The sequence below is a fragment of the Odocoileus virginianus genome, chromosome 26, assembly GCF_023699985.2.
Source record: "Odocoileus virginianus isolate 20LAN1187 ecotype Illinois chromosome 26, Ovbor_1.2, whole genome shotgun sequence".
NCBI classification, from domain to species: Eukaryota; Metazoa; Chordata; class Mammalia; order Artiodactyla; family Cervidae; genus Odocoileus; species Odocoileus virginianus.
In genome coordinates this window covers 14852243-14875142 of record NC_069699.1, presented here as the reverse complement: position 1 = coordinate 14875142, position 22900 = coordinate 14852243, and the positions used below count along the sequence as shown (strand labels likewise).

Sequence of the window (22900 nt, the reverse complement as noted above, 5' to 3'; positions counted from 1 at the left end):
AAGGGGTGGGGGGAGTCTTTTTTTTTTTTTTTTTTGGCCATGCCCTGGGATCTTAGTTCTCTGGCTGGGGGTTGAACCTGCACCCTCAGCAGTGAAAACGTGGGGATTCCTAACCATTGGACCACCAGGGAATTCCCAAGTAATCTATTATTAACAAGTTCAGCAAACAATATGCTCCTGGTACAGGTGACCTGCAGGCCCTGCATTTGGTGAGGAATTGGCTTCCAGGGCCTGGAAGGCAGTAGGTGATATGGGGAGGGTGAACCTGGCTGACCACCACCGTAATTTACTGTGTGATCTGCAGTGAGTTGCATCCTCACAGAGTGTCTTCACCTCAAACACCATGAAGTCATCTGGGTTCAAAGACATGGACGAAAGGTTTTTCGCAGTGCACCGTTTACTGACCTCTGACTCTAAACACAGAAGAGGTCATTAGTGTGAATGCCCAGAAGAGGGAAATGATACCAATGAACATTTCTTGAGTATTTACTGTTTATAATCCACTACGTTAAATCCTGTTTATAGGTTATCTTGATGAAATTTTACAACACCTCAAGTATGTGCTATTATGGCCATTCTTAGCAGTGAACTGACTGAGCCAATGAGATGTTGAGTAACTTGCCCAAGGTCACACAGCTAATGAGAACAAATGTGTAACTACGCCTATTCAGAGACAGGAAGGGCCGGAGTGGCAAGGGGAAGAGCGGATTGTTGAGGAGCAGCTCAGGAAGAGCAGTCTACCCCGGTGCCCACTAGGTACCCAGGATGCCGGTCAGCATCCTGGACAGCGCTCGTGGGGGCAGGCCTGGCTCTCTCCTCGGGGAGATGCACTGGGAGGACTCTCCCACCTAGTGAGTGGGAGTTCGGATCTGTGTAAGGTTCCTGGCCTACAGGAGGCTGCTCCAATGGGGTGGGGGCCCCCCGCGGGGCCGGGCGGGGCTGCATTGCCATCTGGAGCCGCTGCGCGGCCGGCCACAGTGAAGGCGCGAGCAACCAGAGCGCACGCAGGGCTGGAGGGAGCACAGCCTCTGCCGCCAACGCCGCGGCGGCACATGGGCCGACCCCGCCGCCGCCGCCGCCCCTAGCAGCCCCCGTCTCGCAGCCTCCCGCAGCTCCGGCCACCCGACCAGCCATGTCTTTCAGCGGAGCCTCCGAGCGCAGCGTCCCGGCCACCAAGATTGAAATTACCGTGTCCTGCCGGTGAGCGGGCCGTGCCGGGGAGGGCTTAGGCATTGCCCCAGCACCACCCAGTTCAGGGGCTCAGCGAGCAGGGGGTAGACCCCAGGAGAAGAAGCATCCGGGCCGGGGAAAATCGCGGATGCAGACTCAGGGGAGTTGCTAGCGGACGCGGGGAGCGGGTTCCCTTGAATAGCCCCAACCACAAAAGAGGGCTCAGCCTGCGGCTTGAAGGGATGGGTCGCGGGGATCCAGTAGGATCTGCGCCCCAGGAGGGTAAAGTTCTGGGGGCTAACCCTCTTTCCTGGGCCCTTAGAGGCAGTCTGGACGCGTCCAGTCCGCAGAGGAACAGCTCTTAGGCGGAGATTTCCGGTGTTGTCCAGGGTGCTGATAACGCGGGACCCCGGCAGGGTGTAGTTACGGGGGAGGGAGGTGTGATTTGAACCCCGTGCCTCCCTAGGTGCCCACCTCTGGGTAGGGTACCGGCAGTGGGCTCCAGGATGATCCACTCGCTGTCCGTCTGTTTGTCTCTTTCTCTAGAAACCTGCTGGACCTCGACACCTTCTCCAAGTCCGACCCCAGTAGGCGGCACCAGGGTCGGGAGGGAGGGAACTTGGGGTCCGAGAGCACCTGAGGGGTGGGGAGGGGGCGGCGGGCCGACCTGACGTCCTTCCCTCCCCGCCCCCGCTCCCGCTCCCGCCTGCAGTGGTGGTGCTCTACACGCAGAGCCGGGCCAGCCAGGAGTGGCGGGAGGTAAGTCCTAGAACCCTCCCCGAGTCCACGGCCGCGCCTGGGAAGCACCTGCCCGCTTTAGCAGGCCCCGTGCTGATTGTCCACTCCCCATTCAGTTCGGACGGACCGAGGTGATCGACAACACACTGAACCCAGACTTCGTGCGCAAATTCGTCCTCGACTACTTCTTTGAGGAAAAGCAAAACCTGCGCTTCGATGTGTGAGCCCCGCCCAGAAACCCGGCTTGGACCTCCCCCAACCTGGATCCGCCCCCCAGCGGGCCCCCGACCTGGCTCCACCCCCAGGCCCAGTTCGGTGGCACTTTGAAGGACTCCTCTCTAGGCTTAGCGCCGCCCCCAAGTCTAGGTTGGCCACTCCCCAGGCCTAGTCCTGCTGACAACCCTTCTCCTTAATTGGCTCCGCCCCTTTCTAAGTCCCACCTCTGAGGTGACCCTGCCTCCAGCAGGCCCCGGACTTGACCTCGCCCTGGTCTGACTCCCTCTGACCCCGACTCCTGTCCAAAGGAGGTCCAGGTTGAATTCCAGTACAAGACTGCCCCATCCTCCACCCACAATTTTAACCTGGACTCGAAATCGGACCCCTTTTCCAGGCTCTCTCCCACCACCCCCGCCCCATGTTGGTCCCACTCTCTTCCCAGGTACAACGTCGACTCCAAAACCAACATCTCCAAACCGGTGAGCTACCGTTCCCTCACGGGCAGGCTGGGCACACAGGCGGCGCTCACTGCGTGTTAAACGACCCTCCTTAGAACCCTCCTACCCCTCAAACCCGACTCGACCTTCTTCGGCCCCGAACCTGCCCTCCCTACCCTCCTCTCCTGTTCCTGCCTCGGTTTCCCGCCTGTGCCTCTTACTCACTGCTACTCTTCCTTTTCGACTGCTTCTGGGACCCTCAGAAGGTGAGGCTGAATGGGGCTGGGCGGGGTCAGCGTGTGGTGTGTGTGAAAGGTGAGGGGTGGGATGGTATCTTGGCAGGGTAGAGGCCGTGGGCTCCAGATATCAGGACCAAGAAGGGCGGCTTGTCTGGCCGCATCCCTCCTCTGAAGTCCTGGCTGGGTGGTTCCACTGCCTCCAGTCACAGTGGTCAGTGCAGCAGCATCACCAGGGCCGGGCTGGGACTCTCACCACCAGCCACTCCTGTCCTCGCTGACTCTGTATCCCCGTGCAGGATTTCCTGGGCCAAGCGTTCCTGGCCCTCGGAGAGGTGATCGGAGGCCAGGGCAGCCGAGTTGAGCGACCCCTCACGTGAGCTGAACCTGAAGGGGAATGGGGGACGGGCGGGCCTCCGAATTCTCCTAAAGATGCAGCTGACTGTGTATTGTTGGAGGCTGGGATTCCCCTGGTCAGGTGCCTTCAATGGCTCCCATCACCTCCTGGGAAAATCCAATCTTCAGGGCTTTGCTCAATTCACTCTCAGTCCTGACGTATCTCCTCTCTCTCTCATTCTCTCTCCTCACTCTTTTTCTGAATCTGATTCAACCTTTAAGGTCCACTTCCAAGTCTTCCTCACTAAATCAAGTTCTCTGGAATTTACATTACATTCACTCACTAAATATTTATTAGCACATTTTGTATGCTATACCCTGGGCTGGGTACCAAGGATTTGTCCATTCCACAAACACTACTGAGCATATACTCTATGTGAGCCACTGTTCAAGTGGCTTGGGTTGCAGTGGTGAACGAAACAAAGGCTCCTGCCCTCAGGGAACTTATGTAACAGAAGAGGGAGAGAAATAGTACAAAACTGAAATGATAAATAAGTAAATTACATAATGTCCTGGAAGACATGAAGTGCTGTGGAATGAAAGTAGAACAGAATTAGAGTGACCAGAAATGCAGGATGATGGGTGCTGCAGTGTTCTATAGGAGGGTTGAGGAGGCCTCATGGAGAGGTAACTTCGGAGCAATAATCTGAAGAAAGTAATGGAGTGCGCTGTGCTGATATCTGGAGGAGGGATGTTCCAGGAGAGGAAACTGCCTGTGCAGAAGTCTGATGTGTTCAAACAGCAGCACAGAGGCCAGTGTAGGTGGAACTGGGTAAGCAGTGGGGAGAAAGGAGGAGGTGAGCTTGGTGAATTCACGGTTAGGGCCTGGGAGCCACTGTGAGGACTTTAGTTTTTACTCTGAGTTGGGAGTCAGTGGAGAGTTCTGAGCAGAGGAATGCTCTAACTTGCTTTCAAAGGATGCTGCTGGGTTGAGACTACATCCTGGGGGGGCGGTGGGGGGGCAAAAGTGGAAGTAATCTACGGTGCCAGCAGTGAAGGAGGAGAGAATTAGTTAGATTCTGGATATAAACTGAAGATGGAGCAGCAGATTCCTGACAGACTGAATATGGACGTGAGAGAATAAAAAGAGTCGAGGATGACACCAAGGCCTTTGGCCTGAACAAGTGGAAAGATGGAGTTGCCATAAATAGAGATGATTTTTTTTTAGGTGAGGGAGGAGTAAGTTGTGGGAAGAAGTCAATGAGGAGTTCAGTATGACGTATTGAATTTCATAAATTTTTATTAGACAAGTAGATGTGTCAAATAGGCAATAAGAAACATAAATCTTACATGCTCTTTTAGGACATGAGATTAGATGAGATCACTAAGGGAGTGAGGAAAGAGAGAGAAGACCAAAGACCAAAATTCCATGTGTTGGAGCTAGGAAGGGAGACTGAGAAGGAGCATTAATGAAATGGGATAACCAAGAGCGGGTGGTGCTGTCCTGGAAGCAAAGGATGTGCATCAATGACAAGAGAGTGGCTGATCATGTCAATGCTGCGGCAGTCAAGAAAGGTGAGGATTGGGAACTGGATATTGGGTTTAGCAAGACAGCAGTCGCTGGTGACTCTGCTTGTCAGAGTTTTGAAGAAGAGGTTTGGATAACAGCCTGGTTAGGGGGGTTTAGAAGAGAATGGAAGAGAGAAATGGGAATTAGGAATCTTTCAAGGAATTTTACTGCAAAGAGGAGAAGAGAAAAGGAGGGGTGGCTGGAGAGATCAAGAAGAGGTCTGTAATATTTTAACCTGAAAAAAATTATATCACATTTGTATGCTAATAGGAATGATCTAGTAGAATCTGAAAATCTGACATAATACAAAGAGGGAAAGAACTTCTCTGGTGGTCCAGTGGTTAAGACTCTGTTTCCAGTGCAGAGGGTGTAGGTTCGATCCCTGATCGGGGAACTAAGATCCCACATGCCTCATGCCATGATCAAAAAAACTGTGAATGGTCACAGTTGCTGGAGTGATGTCTCTGTACAGGCAAGAGGGAGGGTGTGGAATGTAGCACACAGGGGAGGGATAAATAGGCACATGGTAGTCATTTATAGCAACGGTAGGAAGGCCTCGTGTGGGAGAAGATACTGGAGGCAGGGTAGGTGTCTGGTGGGTCTGTGGACACTGTCTTCTGGTTGCTTCAGCTTTGTCAGTGAAGTAGGAAACAAGGTCATTGGCTGAGAGTGAGGACGGAGGAGGAGGCTTTTTGGGTTGAGGAGAGAGGAGGAGGAGTGCAAGCGCCATCTCACAGCACTGGAGAGTGAAGGGACTCAGAATGCACAGTCTGATTAAGGACCTTCTTGACCCTTGTGGTCACACATCTAAAATGAGTGTGGGTTTTCTTCTGGCCATATCCAGTTGCACAGGTGTGGTATGGGTTAGGCAGAGAACTGGATTTAACTCAGGCTGTGGTTCTGCCAAATAAGTAGACGGAAGTGAGAGAAGGGCTAGGGGAAAGGAGTAGGATGCAAGGGAGTGATTATTATAGTCCAGAGTGACTGGAATTCACACTGGGTGAGGAGATGAGGGAGAACATTAAGGAGAGAAAGAACAGTGAGAAGGCAGTAGCATCAGTGACTCGCTTCTGGGTGTGCAGGTGGAGAGTCCCTGCACTCATTACACGCTATCTTTTTAAAGCACAGAGAATCAGAGATCAAAAGAGCCAACGAAATGGTTCAAATTCTCATATCAAAGATGACGAAAATCACATGGCAAGTTGGAATCAAAACTTGAACTGAGAATATTCCCAACCTAGCTTCCTCTCTGTCACACTTTGGCTCTCCTGGAGTTTAGGGTTGGCAGGCCCATATCCACAAGGCCTCTGACTGCTTGGAGACCCAAAGCAAGTTGGAGATGGGTGTCCAGGCATATGCAAGTGTCCCTTCTTGGATCAGAAGAGGATAAGGCTGCCCTGGTCTTTTAGACCTCACTCTTCACAATCTTCTGAAAGCACAGCATCTTTGACCTAACAAACCAGTCCTTATGCATCAGGACTGTTGCATCACATCACATTCTACATCCCACCTGCCCCTGGAAACTCCCTGAAGGCAGGGTCTGGCAGAGCTGGATGGTGCCAGCCGGCCAAATTGTACCTAAAACAATGCCTGGCGTATAAGCAGAGTCTGCTTTGAGAAACAGAACCACCTTCATATCTACCAAGCTTACCAACTGCTTTTTATTCCGTACATTCATTCTGATCTTTTCACAACTCTAAGAGGTGGACAAGATTCCCATTACATAAAGAGAAAACCAAGGGCCCAAGGAAAGGGAAAACAACTTGCCCAGAACTCTAAATCCTATGTTTCCCATGCTCCCCTTATGAGGTGTCCACACAGGCTAAATTAAGCCCTTCCTTCCAGACCAGAGACCCTTCCCAGTCCAAGTCAGGTCCTACCCCACCAGAGATGGAAACACTCAGGACAGCCAATAAATGGCAAACTGAATCCCCTGGCCTACCCAATCCCAGACTGGCCACCCCAATCCTGTTTCCGACCCTCCCCCTCACAAAGAGGCTTCTTCTGCTTCCAGGGGTGTACCGGGCAAGAGGTGTGGGACCATACTGCTGACTGCAGAGGAGCTGAGCAACTGCCGGGTCAGTAAGGGCCACAGGCTAGGCCCAGGAGGCCCTCCTCTCCCCAGCTCCCTGCAGCGGGCTGTCTGAGTGTCAGTAGTCCAACTTCATCCGCAGGATATTGCCACCATGCAGCTGTGTGCAAACAAACTGGACAAGAAGGACTTCTTTGGGAAATCAGACCCTTTCCTCGTGTTCTACAGGAGCAATGAGGATGGCACGTGAGTCACCGCTCCCACTGTTGCTGTGGGCCCGTTAGGGCTCTTAGGCTGGGACATCTTAGACTCCATCAGGACCTGAGCCCAGAATTCACTTAAAGCAGCACCCAATATGTGCTTAAACCAAGCATATCAGGCCCGTCTCTGGGCTCAGTCCTACCCCAAAGGCAGGTTCCAGTCCTCTTGTCCTCTCCAGGTTCACCATCTGCCACAAGACAGAGGTTGTGAAAAACACACTGAATCCTGTATGGCAGCCCTTCAGCATCCCCGTGCGGGCCTTGTGCAATGGAGACTATGACAGGTCTGTGTCAGTATAAGCTAAGGAGTAGGGGGACAAGGGTGTGAGAGCGGGGTTCTTGGGCCGAAGAATGAAGGTAGAAGCGCCATAATAGCACTGGAGGATCCTGCTCAGTGAGACAGAGTTTTGGACATGGAGATGGGTGCCTGGAAAGGCAGGTGGATAGCCACATGGATGAATAGGTAGATGGACAGATGGATGGGTGGATGGATGAATGGATGAAAGGGCAAATGAATAAGTGAATGAGCAGATACATGGATAGATAATCAGGCAAATGGATAAACTGGTGCATGAATAGATGGGTATGTGGATGGGTGTATAAGAGGACTGGTGGGTGGGATGGATGAATGGATAGCAGATGAATGAGTGAATGGACTGCTGGGTGGATTAGTGGATGGATAGATGATGGGTGGATTAATGGATGGATGGCTAAATGCATGAGAGGCTGGATGGGTATATGAGAGATCGGTGGTTGGTTAGAGAGGCAGAGGGGTGACTGAAAAAGCAGGAGGGTAAACAGGTGGAATGACAGGTACATTAATGGATAGACAGATGAACGGGTGGTAGAGGGAATGGATGGGTGAGTGTAAAGTAGATGGACAGGCTGACCATATGAATTCACAAATGGGCAGTATGAAGATAGGTGAGTGGGCCCATAAGTAGATGGTTATGTAGACGAGTGGTTGATTAGATAGACAAATACCAGATGGCTGAGTGTTTGGTTGGGTAGATGCGTGGAGATACAGATGGATGCTTGTATGTATCAGTGAGTCATTGAAGGGCGGGATGTATAGTTATATGGGTGATAGAGTTTAATAAGTAATTGATTGGTAAATTTGTATGGGTAAAACAGTGATTAGATGGCAGGATGGATGGTTGAATGAACTGCTGCATAGGTCAGTGGCCATATAAGATGACTTAGGCATAGCTGTTAAGAACATGGTCTTTGGAAAAAAAAAAAAAGAACATAGTCTTTGGAACCAGGATGTCAGAGTTTAAATCTCAGCTCAGCAATTTACTTGTTATGGTCCTTAGTCAAGTTACTGGTTTCTGGGCCTCAGTGTCCTTATTCAAAAGTAATAATAGTATTAATACTTGCTTTACAGAGTTCTTGTTAAATTAGTCAGTGAAAGTGCTGAGATCAATGCCTGGAATGTGTGTGTGTGTGTGTGTGTACTCAGTTGTGTCTGACTCTTTGCGACCCTCTGGACTACAGCCAACCAGGCTCCTCTGTCCATGGGTTTTTTCAGACAAGAATACTGGAGTGGGTTGCCATCTCCTACTCTAGGGGGTCTTCCTGACCCAAGGATCAAATCCACATCTCCTGCATTACAGGTGGATTCTTTACCTTTTGAGCCATCAGGGAAGCAAAGGAATTCCCTGGCAGTACAGTGGTTAGGACTCTGCATTTTCATTGCTGAGGGCCTGGGTTCAGTTCCTGGTCAGGGAAATACAATCCCACAAGCCATGCAGTGTGGCCAAAATATTTTTTTTAAATCAGTAGTAAAGAATAGTAATAGTAGTACAAATAGCAGCAGCAGCAGCAATAGTAATAATGATAGTGTCAGTAGATAGCTGGGTACATTCGTGGACTGATAAATGGATAAGACAGATGGGAGGAAGGTTGATAGCAGGACAAATGGATGGATGGAAGGATGATCTGTGTATATTCAAGACCATCTTGACTAGATGGATGGGGGTGTCTCAGATTTATCCTACAAACCTAGCCTATGTTTATCTCCTACATTTCAGAACGGTGAAGATTGACGTGTACGACTGGGACCGGGATGGAAGGTACCACTGCCCTCTCCTATAATTAAACCAAACAGTTCCCTGAAATGTGTAGCACACTCACTAGGAACCGCAGAGTAGCCCTGGGAGCCAGAGATGGTGACGACCCTCAGTTGTCTCTCGGGGACACCGTCTCTTCCCTTCTCTCCCTCTTAGGTTGGTCTCTCTTCTGACCCAAGGCCCAGTGCCTGGCAGACCAAGTGGCGGCAGGGGATAGTGAGGGTAAAAGACTGGTCTCAGGGGTGGCTCCAAGCCAGCAGCAGTCGCTTACCTGCCCCTGGCCTCGTTGCAGCCACGACTTCATCGGTGAGTTCACCACCAGCTACCGAGAGCTGAGCAAGGCCCAGAACCAGTTCACTGTGTATGAGGTGAGAGCTCAGCCCCGCCCAGCTTTCCCAGGCCTCCACCCCAAGTGTGCTCAGTCTGTGCTTCCCTTCCTCTGTGTCCCACCATCACCGTTACCTTACTGCACTTAGGTACTTAACCCTCGGAAGAAATGTAAGAAGAAGAAATACGTCAACTCGGGAACTGTGAGTACTCCCTAGAGCTCTGGCCCTCTGTGGATCCTTCCGTTTCTGTCCCCAGCATGGGGACACACAGCATGACCACTCGGTGAGGGTATGGGAGAGCTATGGGAGCAGACTACTTGCACATAGTGATGTTGGATACAAGGTGGCGCCATTTTGTTTTCCTTTTGTTTTGTTTTTTATTGTTTTTCCCCTCACCTAAGGAAATTTGTTTGATCTTTAATCTTTTGCAGGTTTTTCTGGGGGGGAACCCTAAGTTTTATTTCATATACTTTTTAAATATACAAAAGTATATTTAATATACTTTTGGAAATCCAAGTATGTTTCTGATGGCTTCCCCTTTTGCCCTTTCAGAAATTGAACAGGGTGGGTCAGCGGCTGGAGTCAAGTGCCTCTTTCCCTTTCTCTAGCGCAACCACCCTTTCCAAATAGCAGGGCTGCCTCTTCTGTCCCACAGGTGACGCTGCTCTCCTTTTCTGTGGACTCTGAGTTCACTTTTGTCGATTACATCAAGGGAGGGTGAGTCACAGCCAAGCTCTGGACTGAAAGTCCAGCAATGTTTCTCCCAGTTCTGAGCCTCAGTTTTACTCTTCATTAATGGTCAAGATCCGATGAGATCTTGAAAACACGTGGCAGACTATAAATTGCAAAGTGCTGTCCATCGTAGTTCTCTCCATGGGGCTGCCTTTCAGCCCTAGCTTCCACCCCCCTGGGAAGATGACAGACCAGTGGTCCCCCGTAGCCTTACTGGAGCCCAGACAGAAGATATGGCTAGGCAAGAGGGAGAGGCCAAGAGAGAAGGAGAAGACAACCAGGCTCTAGGGGACGTTCTCCTTGGCTTAGTGGAGGCAAGCAGGCCTCGGAGAGGTACTTTTTTTCTCTAAACCTGATTTTAATGTAAAATGGAGATGTTAATTACTACTTTAGGACTATAGTAAGGGTTAAATTAAATTATGCATATTATGTCATGAGGTAGGCATTTCGGAATGAATGAGGCATGTGGGAACACACTCCCCAAAGTGTGTTCCATGGGCCATCAGCATCTGCCTCACTTGGGATTTTGTTAGAAATGTAGAATCTCAGGCTCCACCCAGACCATCCAAATCATAATTTGCCTTTTAACATGACTCCCAGGTGATTCAGATGCATACAAGTGTTTGAGAAATCCTGGTATAGTAAGTATTAGTCCCTCATTTCTCAATCCATCTATTTCCCCAACAGGACACAGTTGAACTTCACAGTAGCCATTGACTTCACAGCTTCCAATGGTGAGGCATGGATGGGGGAACAGGGTGTAGAGGGATTCTAAGGAAGTCATTAGGGATAGGCCTGAATTAAAACCTGGGAATAAGAGTTAACCTACCCAGGAAGCCCAGCCTTGAGGCAAGGCCCAGTCAGGCTAATACTGGGGCAGGAGTGTTGTGGAGGTAATGGTGGGAGAGAGTACAGAAAGGTAAGTGGGTAAATGGATCAAAGAAAATCGAAAGGATAAATAGCTCTAGGTAGCTTGAGAAGTGGATGAGTAAATGAATGGATGGGAGGGAACAGAAGTGTACTAATGAACAGGTGAAAGGGTGGATAAATAGGTGTGGGTAGACAGATGAATAGTGTGAGCCAGTGGGTCTGAGTGAGTACCATAGGCTGAAGAGGTGGACCCATGAGCTGGCATGTGGGTGGGCAAATGGACAGGTGTTTAAACTGGGAAAACAGATGAGTGGACAGGTGGATAGTGCATGGATCCATATGAGGACAGACAGGTGAATGAATGGGATGAATAGAGATGGATGAATGAGTAGATGGACAAAAGAATATGGTTAAATGGACGGATGGGAAAGAAAGAAATGGCAGGTTAGCAAGTGGATAGATGGCAGGCTGGCTGGCTGGATGCACAGGTGGGTGGCTAACTGGATAAGAAGATGGAGAAGCAGATGGATAGAGATGAACAGGTAGATGGATTTATGGCCAGTGGATGGGTGAATAGATGTATGAGCAGGTGGATGAACTGATGGATAGATATAGGGGTTGGTACATGGATAGTTTGAAAATGAACATTTGTATGACTGAGTAAAATAATGAAGGAGTACATGGGTAAAGAGGCTTCTCTGGAGGCTCGGTGGTAAAGAATCTGTCTGCCAACACAGGTGACATGGGTTCAATCCCTGGGTTGGGAAGATCCCCTGGAGAAGAGAATGGCAACCCACTCCAGTATTCTTGCCTGCAGAATTCCATGGACAGAGGATATAGTCCACGGGGTCATGAAAGAGTCGGACACGACCTAGAGACAAAACACCAACAACAGCATAAAGAGTGGATGAATGGATAGGCAACGCATAGATGCATACAAAGACTGGCAGGTGAACAGACAGATCATCAAGATGACCATGAGGTGGGGCTCCTGTTTCCCTACAGGGAATCCCCTGCAGCCCACCTCCCTGCACTACATGAGTCCTTATCAGCTCAGCGCCTATGCCATGGCCCTCAAGGCAGTGGGAGAAATCATCCAGGACTATGACAGTGACAAGCTCTTCCCAGCTTACGGCTTTGGCGCCAAGCTCCCTCCAGAGGGACGGATCTCCCACCAGTTCCCCCTGGTACGGTATGGGCCAGAGCCTAGACTCCACACTCTGGAATCTGGCCCAGCCAAGTTGACAAAATTCTTCTACTTAGATTTTCTTCTAAGGGTCAAGGACATGCAGAAGAGCAGGATCTAGGGGAGGGTGGCAGAGCAAGGAGGGGAGCTGGGTTGGAGTCTGGAGGGGAGTATGAAAGAGAGCGGTGGAGAAAGGCAAGAGTGAGCTGGGATCAGTCCAGCAGGGCATCTTCCCTGACAGAACAACAATGATGAGGACCCCAACTGCGCGGGCATCGAGGGCGTGTTGGAGAGCTACTTCCAGAGCCTGCGCACAGTGCAGCTCTACGGGCCCACCTACTTTGCCCCTGTCATCAACCAGGTGGCCAGGTAAGGAAACTGGATGGACCTGGGGGAAATTAAGGGGACCAGACAGGGGATTGACTTCCCAAGGATAGTGAATTTAGGCTTTGGGGAAAGGGTGAAAGTTTCAGTGTTGGCCAAGCTCTGGTATAAGGAAGTTACATCAGGCCTTATTCTGAGGTAGAAAGAGTGTCAGTGAACTGCCCCAACCCCACTTCCTGGGAACAACAAACCAGGCGTCTAGTTTGGGGAAGAGAGAAGAACCTATAGAACAGTGGATGAGGCACAAGCTTTGGCATCAAACCTGGGAGTGACCCTGGGTCCACCGTCACTAACCTCATCTGACCTGAAGCAACTTAACTTCTTTCTAAGCCTCCATTTCATCCATGTAAATGGGTATAATAATGGATGATAAAAGCATCTTATTTTTCTAGGGATATTGGGGATTTAAAATTAGGTAACAATATAAGAATAATTAGCACAGTGTCTGGCCCATAGTCAGTGCTCATGGTAGATTAAAATGAGCTCAAGTTGTAGATTAACGATGAAAAGTAACTTCTAAAAATAGAAGAGTAACTCCAAATTTTCAGAATAAAAACACAAAGCAAAGAAAATCCAACTTATATATCAAATGATTTTTAATGCAAAAAATGACTGAACTAAAACCGAACATATGTCAATGAACTTAAGTTGGATAAATTTACCTATTAAAAGAAAAAGTTTCTCTGATTGATTAAAAAATAATAATTCTACTATATGCTAAGGGCTTCCCTGATAGCTCAGTTGGTAAAGAATCCGCCTGAGACCTCAATTCGATTCTTGGGTCAGGAAGATCCCCTAGAGAAGGGATAGGCTACCCACTCTAGTATTCCTGGACTTCCCTGTGGCTCAGCTGGTAAAGAATCTGCCTGCAATGTGGGAGACCTGGGTTCGATCCCTGGGTTGGGAATATCCCCTGGAGAAGGGAAAGGCTACCCACTCCAGTATTCTGGCCTGGAGAATTCATGGCCTATAGAGTCCATGGGGTTGCAAAGAGTTGGACTCAACTGAGTGATTTTCACATACATACTATATGCTAAATAGAAGAGACCCATGTAAAACAAAATACCTCAGAAAACTTGAAAGTAAAAAGATGAAACAAAAAAAACAATAAAAGTGGAAGAATTTCAGGGAGATATATATATATATCCAGAGACTCCCTTTTCCTCTAATAAAGATTAGCTTATCTTCTAATTCATCATGAGATAATAGTTTCTTTAATTACAAAAGTAATGTAACATTGCTGTTGAAATTTTAAGGATGGAGAAATTAAATAAGAAATGACCCAGAAAATGGCCCATGAGAATGTGGAGATATATATATATATATAAAAACTATATATATTATATATACATAGTTATATATATATAACATATATAATATAACTATATATATTATATATACATAGTTATATATATATAACATATATAATATAACTATATATATTATATATACATAGTTATATATATATAACATATATAATATAACTATATATATTATATATACATAGTTATATATATATAACATATATAATATAACTATATATATATAGTTAATGATAGTCTTTTCCTTATGTAGCCATAATGGCAGTCAAATTTGATATAACATTTCACTACTGATCTTTTCACTTAATAATGGGACCTGAGCACATTTTCTTTTGTTATTGCTATTAAACAGATTTAAATATTATCTTGGGCAAATTCACTGATCCACTCATTCATTTACTGATTCAATGAATATTCCATAAAGAAAAATGTAGCATGAACGTGGGCTGTAGAGCTAGACCAAGTTAATACACCCACTCTACTACTTACTAGCTGTGTCACTTTGGGCACGACTCTGAACCTCTCTGTGTCTCTTTCCTCAACTGTAAATGAGAATAATAATAGCTACATCATAGGGCTGTTGTGTGGAGAAGGCGATGGCACCCCACTCCAGTACTCTTGCCTGGAAAATCCCATGGACGGAGGAGCCTGGTGGGCTGCAGTCCATGGGGTCGCGAAGAGTCAGACACGACTGAGCAACTTCACTTTCACTTTTCACTTTTCAATGCACTTCTCAGTGCACTTCCAATGCACTTTTCATACATTGGAGAAGGAAATGGCAACCCACTCCAGTGTTCTTGCCTGGAGAATCCCAGGGACAGGGGAGCCTGGTGGGCTGCCATCTGTGGGGTCGCAGAGAGTCAGACATGACTGAAGCGACTTGGCAGCAGCAGAGCTGTTGTGAGGACTAACTTAATATTCGTCAAGCACATAGAACAGTGCCTGCCACATGGTAAGTGGTATAGGTGTGAGCTATTACTATTATTATCATTATTACTATTCAAAGGGCATCTGTATGTGCTCAGATATCTGCTGGGGTGCTGGAGACTCAGATGAATCAGATCTAGTCTCTGCCCTTGAGATCTCCCGCCTTGGCTCAGGAGACAGAAATATAAATAAATCATTACCTTCTACAGGCCAGAGCTTCCCAGACTTTTCCAGCAAGTCGCCTATTGGCAAAGGCAAACAACTGCTTCCCCTAGGGGAAACTGGGGGCCTGGTTGAAAGCAGCCAACCTGAAAATGTCTTTGAAATCCCCATATTTTATCTTAACAATTCATGCAAATTTTACATGCTTCTGACATTATGTCCATATTTGCTATAATTTAAGGTGTGGGGAGGTGTGTTTTAAGTATACTTAGAGACATCTAGCATTATCCACCAGATCATATAGTGTAATGGGTGCTTCAGGTATCCTGTGACCTTGGGTTCCCCTTGGCATACATGTTGGTACACTCATGGGTGTAAGAACCCATGAAGGGCATGCAGCCCATCTTGGTGGGTGGCATCCAAGAGACCCAAGGCAGCCTAGTTGTGGAGGGACCTGACTGCTTGGCTGGGTGCAGAGGGCGAACTGGACTTTATCAGAGGAAGACGTGCAGAGCAGGCCTGGCGGCAGGAACTGCATGTGAAGAGCACAGAGGCACGAAGGGGCAAGCTCGGTAGACAGTGAACAGTACACCCAGATCAGAACGTGCAGTGTGCATGGAGGAGTAGCCAAAGAGCAGGCGGGAATGAAGCCTGGCGGCACCAAGAGCTCAGGCTTTAGGCTTAGTCGGTCAGGTGTGGACTGGGGCCCTGGCTTCACCACCCCTTTGGAATGTTATTACTCATGCCTGTAAACTTCACTTTGGAATAACAAATGTGCCCACCTCTTAGAATGGTGGTGAGGATTCAATCAGGTCATGTATGTCAAGTGTGCAGCCATGATTTTGATGATCACAGATGCCTCTTCGTTGTCTGCCACCCCACGGACAAGTGGGGCGCAGACTGACTTCCCCCGGCCTGTCACCCAGCTCCAGGTCTAAATGGCCTTGGGGGTGCCAGACTTCTGCAGGGAGCCACAGATGTGCCTCCCAAGTCCCCAAACCCTTCCACACCACCCCTCAATGCTCCTGCTCACAGATCCCTTTATGAGAGTTACCCATTGCTCTGACCTCCTCTGTCTTCTGTATTCTACCTGCAGCTCCTCAAACACACTCTCTCTCAGTTTGCACACGCCATTCCTTCTCCCTGGAGCACCCTCCCTTTACCCTCCCCCTCCCCCACCGCACCTCTGCCTCCACCTCATCCTAGCTAACTCCTACTCACTTTTCAGGTCTTAGGTTAGACGTCATGTCCTCAAAGCCCTCGCCTCATGGCATCGCCGTGCTGTAAGCATCCATCTCCCCACAGGACAACAGCCAATTCTCTGCTGCAGGCTCAGTACCAACTTGGTGCCTGACACAGCAGGTGTGCAGTGATTATTTGCAGAATGAGTGAATGACAGGAAACAGTGGCAGCCCAAGCCTATGAAGAGGCCGCAGCCAGAATTCAGGAAAAGAGCAAGGCTGCTAGGGAGGATCATGGCCCACTCCCACCCTGGGCCCTGGGCAAAATGAACTGTAGCTGTTTGAATTCTCCACTCTCACTATGCTTTCCTCTGGATTTTTTATATCAAGCTTAGATATCAGCACTGCCCGACAGAACTCTGCAGTGATGGATGCAATGATGGAGATGTTCTGTATCTTGTGATGTCCTGTATGGTAGCTCCCAGCCACATACAGATGTTGAGCACCTGGAGTGTTGCTTGGGCAAACAAGTAACTGAGATAATTTTATTTAACTTAATTTATACAAATTTCCATATGAGCTGGGGACTGTCTTACTGGATAGTGCAGCTCCATCCTTTCCAATCCTCACAGGGCTTGAGACTGGAAGTCAAGAGACCGAGTCTGCCATGGCCTTTGTGCTGTCTGAGGTCTTGTTTCTCTTATGTATAAAATAAGGGGACTGGTCTCAATGAATTCTGAACTCATTTCAGATCAAAAAATCTTGAGAGTCAAAGACTGATAGTGAGAGAAGGAAAAAGACTGGGAGCAGCTGTTAGATTGGCTGAGGAGCCAGAAGCCTAGGCAATGGGATGTGATGAGCAGAAGGGAGAAGGGAGAAGGAGAAATGGGTGAGAAAAGGGAGAAAGAAGGCCTTCAGTCTTTGGTCTTGTTCTTGTATAAACACCAGGATCACTCCAGGGCCAACAAAGTCGTGTGTGATCTGGGCCCCACCCCATTGCAATCATATGGTCCACGCTGCTCCCCTCACTTTCTGAACTCCAGACAGAGTAGACTTCCTCCAGTCTCATTACAGGGACTTTGTCCATGCTGTTCCTTCTATCTGGAGTGACCTCCCCCTCCCCTTCACTTAGCCTCCTCTCCCTCCTCTTCTCCTTCATCCTCAAACATTGTTTCCTTAAAGAAGTCTTCATTGACCTGGGCCATGTCAAGATCCCCTACAGGATGCTGTCATAGCAGTAGCTTTTTCTCTCCTAACTCTCCTCACAAATGCAATTCTACAGCTATTTCTGTGATTGTTGGTTCACTGTCCATTCTCAAAAGGATTTGGGGGACTGTTTCTTTCTCACAGTGCCTAACATAGCCTACCTAACACAGTAGCTACCATAGTAAACACTCTGTGAGTGTCACTGGAGGGATGGTAGGAGTGGGCAGGCAGCAGCTCTGGGAAAGGAGCATGAGCTTCCGAAGCCGCAGTCCTTGTCCTCTGCTTACCGGGCCAGCTGTGGACGTTTTAGGGATAGACATTTCTTTGGACTCTCTGGGCTTTCAGCTGAATTCTGATCTTAGCCTCTCCCCCAGGGCTGCAGCCAAGATCTCTGATGGTTCCCAGTACTACATTCTGCTCATCATAACTGATGGGGTCATCTCTGACATGACGCAGACAAAGGAGGCCATCGTCAGTGTAAGTCTGAGGAGGGTTCGGCAGGGAGGGGTCACTGTTAATAACTGTCCAGGGGTGGAGATTTTGCCCTACATGCAAGCTAACAAGTCAGGCTGCCAATTTCATGGATGCTGGCAGTGGACACAGACTTCTGGATCAAAAGCAAAGGTGCGTGGGACTTCTCTGGCAGTCCAGTGGTTAAGACTCAACACTTCCACTGCAGGGGGCATGAGTTCAATCCCTGGTCGAGGAATTGAGATTCCACATGCCACTATTCCCAGCAATAGCAACAGCTCAACTATCAGCATTGGCTCTGATTCACTAAGTCCCACTTCCCAGAAGATAATGTGCCAAGGGCCAGATGACCAGTGGTTTGTATTATGGAACAGAAACCCTGAGTGTAGAAAGCCTGAGCCTTTTATCATGGGCAGTAAGCATGCCTGCTCTTTGTTCCAGCAGGAGACATTTTATTATACTGGACGTAAACAAACCCGCCCTTTGCTGTGTATAGGAAGACCCTGTATCTTTCAAGGCTGTTACATATGCAGACATACTTGAAAAGACAGTCTGGCACAAAGAGAAATCAGTGCCTCTGCTTGTAAGATGTGCTGAAATATCACACACAGAGAGAACTGTCCCCCAAGAGTCACTTCCCTTGTTATGGCTGCTCACCCCAACCAGTTACCCTCTTTCCCCTCACAGGCCTCATCACTGCCCATGTCTATCATTATTGTCGGTGTGGGACCGGCCATGTTTGAAGGTGAGTAAGATGGGGGGTTTTCATGAGTGGGACCAAGAACTGGGGAAAATAGAGGAGGATCTGGGAACCCAGGCCTGTCTCATAGAGAAGATAGGATGGATGCCTGTGTCAGACCTTGGCCAAGTCAGACCTTCTCTGAACCCATTTCCTCATTATAACTGAGGTTGTTGATGCAAATACTTCCCTCCTGGGGCTCCTAGGATGATGGAATGCCTGGGAGGAAATAATAATAACTCCATTACAATGCCTAATATCTGTAGGACTTTGATACAACCATTAGGTGGTCTCTTGATGACTCCAAAGGGGAGCTAAGAGGCAGAGGGTAGCATGGGTTGTTGTGGGAAAGGCCAATCAGCTGAGGGGTGTCTTTTCTGCAGCTATGGAAGAGCTGGATGGTGATGATGTGCGCGTGTCCTCTAGGGGACGCTATGCTGAGCGCGACATCGTTCAGGTAGACCTGATATCATGGGGACAAAAGAAAGTCATGGTGTCAAAAGGCATGGTGGGAAGGAGGGGCCAAGTTTGCAGCCATTTCCCTTTACTGCCTGCCTTTCTTTTTTTTTCAATTTTTATTTATTTATTGGCTCTGCTGGGTCTTCATTGCTGCATGCAGGGTTTTCTCAAATTTATGGGAGTGGAGGCTACTCTCTAGTTGAGGTGTGTGAGCTTCTCTTGTTGCGGAGGTTGGGCTCTGTGACCCGTGGCCTCTAGACCATAGGTTCAGTAGTTGTGACGCGAGGTCTTAGGCGCCTCGAGGCCTGTGGGATGTTCCTGGACCAGGGATTGAACCTGCGTCCCCTGCATTGGCAGGTGGGTTCTTAACCACTGGCCCACCAGGGCAGTCCCTTTACTGCCTTCTTAATCACTTACCTTTCTTCCCTTCACTCTTTCAGCCTTCCTACATTCATTCAACAAATTCTTTTTGAGAAACAGGCAGGTTGCTGCAGCCATGGTGGATTCGTAGTGTAAGAGATCCCCAAGGCACCTGCCCTCTAGTGGAGGCAGCCAGTAATAATGGCACAGTTTATTAGATTGTGCTAAGTGCTCCAGAGGGACAGCAAATGCCACAGTAAGAGTCTGTAACCGGGATCTGATTAGGCAGGATTGTCAGGGAAGGCTACTATGAGGAAATGACATTGGAACTGAAATCTAAAGCAAGGTATAAGCATAACAAGCCTCAGAGAAGCAGCAGGTGAGAAGGCCCTTAGGTTCGAAATAACTGGCCCAATCATGGAGAAGGCAAGAGGCCTGAGTGGCAGGATCACAGCAGTGAGTGGAAAAGGAAGGCAAGGCCCTGCCAGTCATGGTGAAGTTTGGGACTTTGTTCTGAAATAATTAGAAAGCTCTTGAAGGATTTTAGATAGAGAAGTGAGATGGTCAGTCTCACATTTGAGACATGCAGAGAGGCTGCAGGAACGTGGACTGCAGCAGGATGAGGGAGAAGGCAGGAAGATCTGTTAGTGAGGAAGCCTTCGAAGCAGTCGAGGGATTTGGGTGGGAATAGGAGCAGTGAGGATGGAGAGGAGAAACAGGTTCAAAAGACAATTTAAGAAAAAATGTATGAGAATTGAATATTTGATTAAATGGCGACAGGAAGTCAGGGGGGCTTCAAGAATGATTCTTAGTTTCCTAGACTGAGCCCCTGGGTGAGTGATAGTCTCACTTACTGGGAAAGGAAAGGCTGGAGGAGGGGCAGATTTGGCAGAAAAGCCTAGAATTCAGGTGTAAACACATTGGGCTTGAGTTATCCAAGACAAATGAAAGGGGATGTGATATGGGCAACTAAGCTGTGACTCTGGGCCTTAAAGAAAAGAAGGTAGGGATGGATGTATAAATGTAGAAGTTATCAGGGAACAGGGTCTTTTTTTTTTAATTGAAGTACAGTTGCTTTACAATACTGTGTTAATTTCAGTTATGTAGAATAGTGATTCAGTGCTTTTAGTTTATACTCCATTTAAAGTTATTACAAGATAAAAGCTACACAATTTATCCTTGTTTCTTATTTATTTTGTCTATATTAAGTAGTTTGTACCTCTTAATCCAGGGAACAGTTTGTAAATATGTTGAAAGTGTATGAAATCACCCAGGAAGAGAATTAAGAAAGAAAAGGCATCAGATTTAGAGATTAGGCAGACCTAGAGCATTGGGGTTGGTTCAGGGAGGCATCCAGAAAGGTAGAGAAAATCTAGAAGAATGTAATGTGTCAAGAGTGGGAAGTGTTCAGGAATTTATGGTGAAATGTAATGGAAAGCTCAAGGGGAGTCAGCAAGATGTGTGACAATCATTGCCTGCTGGACTGATTGGGGAACATGGTGCGGTTGACTTCATTAGCAAGAGCAGTTTCAGTAGACTGCATGAAGCCAAATTAGAGTGGTTTAAGGGTGAATAGAAGGTGGAAAAAAAGTGGGTGGGGAGAAAGCAAATGTAGAAAGTTCCTCTAGATAAAGTGGGAAAGAGAGTGATCCTTAGAGATGTTAGGGGTCAAAGAGGAAGCCTCCTTCCTGCCACCTTCCCCAGTCCTCTCTCTCCTGGCCACCCATATCTGATCGTGCCTGTCGCAGTTTGTCCCATTCCGAGACTATGTCGACCGGTCGGGGAACCAGGTGCTGAGCATGGCCCGACTTGCCAAGGATGTGCTGGCGGAGATCCCAGAGCAGCTACTGTCCTATATGCGCACCAGGGACATCCAACCTCGCCCGCCACCCCCTGCCACCCCCAGCCCTACACCAGCTCCAGAGCATCCCTAAATAGCCCACCTAACCAATGCCCAGCAGTCTGCCCGCCTGCCCACCCATTGCTTCTGCTCAAAATCAGAGGCACCTGGAACCTTGGACCTCATTGGGAGGGCAGCTTGGAGGATCAGTATTGGCTGGTCGAGCCCTCTGCCCCATCACCCGCAGAAGGGCCTGGCACTGTCACCACCTCCCTGCCTTCTTGCCAATAATAAAACTGATCTTTACTCCACTTCTGTCTCATGGGTCTTGGGGAGGGAGGCTGGGCTGCCAGGGTCTGGGACACACCAAGAGAAAGATGGAGCAAGGACAGCTTCAGCTAGGGATCACCCCCATCCTCACACACATTCATCTAAGCCTTCTTCAGATGGTCTTCAAATACTTTAAGAAACAAGTGAATCTTTATGTGTGTACGTTTCTCCTGAGGAGAGAGGCCCATAGCTTTTTATCAGATTCTAAAAGGGATTCTTGACCTCAAAAGGGGTCAGCTTTAAGATGATTCTGTATAAATCTGCTCTAATCCATCTAGTTACAAGTTTTTTGAGTAAGGATATTTAAAAAGCTGATATTTTCTTTGAGTATTCACTACATATCAGACATTGATAAGTAATTTACATGCATCATCTTATTTAATCCTCACAGCAATCCTGTGAGATAAGCACTGTTTTATCTTTTGCACATGAAGAATCTGAGGCTCAGAGAGGTTAAGTCACTTATTAAACAGAACCCAACAGTTTGACTCCAGATACCAATGTTAACCAGCAAACCTCTTCCTGGAGTGCCAATTTTATTAGGATGTTTAGGGGAAGACATTGTATATGAAAACAAATACTTTATAGTGGGTTGAATGCAAGGTTTATACTAAGATAAATTAGAAGTTTCCAGATGTTTTGGGCTTTGCCCCAGAACCCTGGCAGACCCCTTCACGCTCCCCGTTGATGGCAAAACTGGACAGGCTAAGCAACAACTACTGTTTTACAAATAGACTCTTCCTGGCACCAAGTTCTCAAAAGCCTACCCCCCCCCAAAAAAAAAACTGACAATAGAGTTGTCGAGCTCAGGTTTACAAATAAGTAATATGAGGTAGGAAGAATTTAACAAATTGCCCAAGTTCACATGGCTACTAAGAGACCCAGTCACATTAAAAGTAGCTGTTTTGACATCATGAAGCCATTCCCCGCCTACCTACAAGGTTCCAGCATCTGAATCTTATTTTACTTACACAGTCCGTTTTACACCCAACCAGCATTTTGCACCGCCCCCAATCAGGCCGCTACTTTCAGATCCACACCTTCCCTCAGCCTTGCCCTTTTACCTTTTCCAAGCCCCGCCCTTTCCCTTCAGCCTCGCGTGGCTTTTCCCAGCTCTATCTTCTCCCCAACCCAGCACCAAGTTCCAGGCCTATCCAAAGCCCCGCCCTTTCTTTTCTGAGGCCCCCCCTCTTCTGTTTAGTCCCACCCCTCACCCCCAGTTCAGTCCCTATTCTCCTTACTGGGGCCTGCTTTACAGATGGCCCCGCCCACTCCCCGCAAACCCCGCCCCATAGACTGGTTTATTCTCTTCCAGCCCCGCCCCGCCCCTACCCA

General features: G+C 48.3%; 1 protein-coding gene and 1 long non-coding RNA gene across 7 annotated transcripts in view; one reads left to right on the top strand and one right to left on the bottom strand.

The window, feature by feature from the left end:
- LOC139031223 (uncharacterized) overlaps positions 1-22900 on the bottom strand; it is a 57479-nt gene that overhangs the window by 21810 nt on the left and 12769 nt on the right. The gene's annotated exons all lie outside the window — the stretch shown is intronic.
- On the top strand, positions 34-21546 carry CPNE9 (copine family member 9). 6 transcript variants are annotated; one of them, XM_070455573.1, is made up of 20 exons: positions 34-1200; positions 1717-1757; positions 1883-1929; positions 2025-2128; positions 2567-2603; positions 3097-3173; positions 6718-6781; positions 6878-6981; positions 7175-7279; positions 9029-9070; positions 9360-9435; positions 9544-9597; positions 10052-10113; positions 10816-10862; positions 12004-12185; positions 12426-12553; positions 17741-17843; positions 18525-18582; positions 18960-19033; positions 21100-21286. In XM_070455573.1, exons 1-20 carry the CDS (start codon positions 1133-1135, stop codon positions 21190-21192), a joined length of 1566 nt encoding a protein of 521 aa, XP_070311674.1. In that variant the 5' UTR covers positions 34-1132; the 3' UTR covers positions 21193-21286. The 6 variants fall into 6 exon arrangements, with proteins under 6 accessions (XP_070311674.1, XP_070311673.1, XP_020743150.2 ...); XM_020887491.2 differs by having other exon boundaries at positions 37-1200; positions 21144-21430; XM_070455572.1 differs by lacking the exon at positions 18960-19033 and having other exon boundaries at positions 35-1200; positions 21144-21546.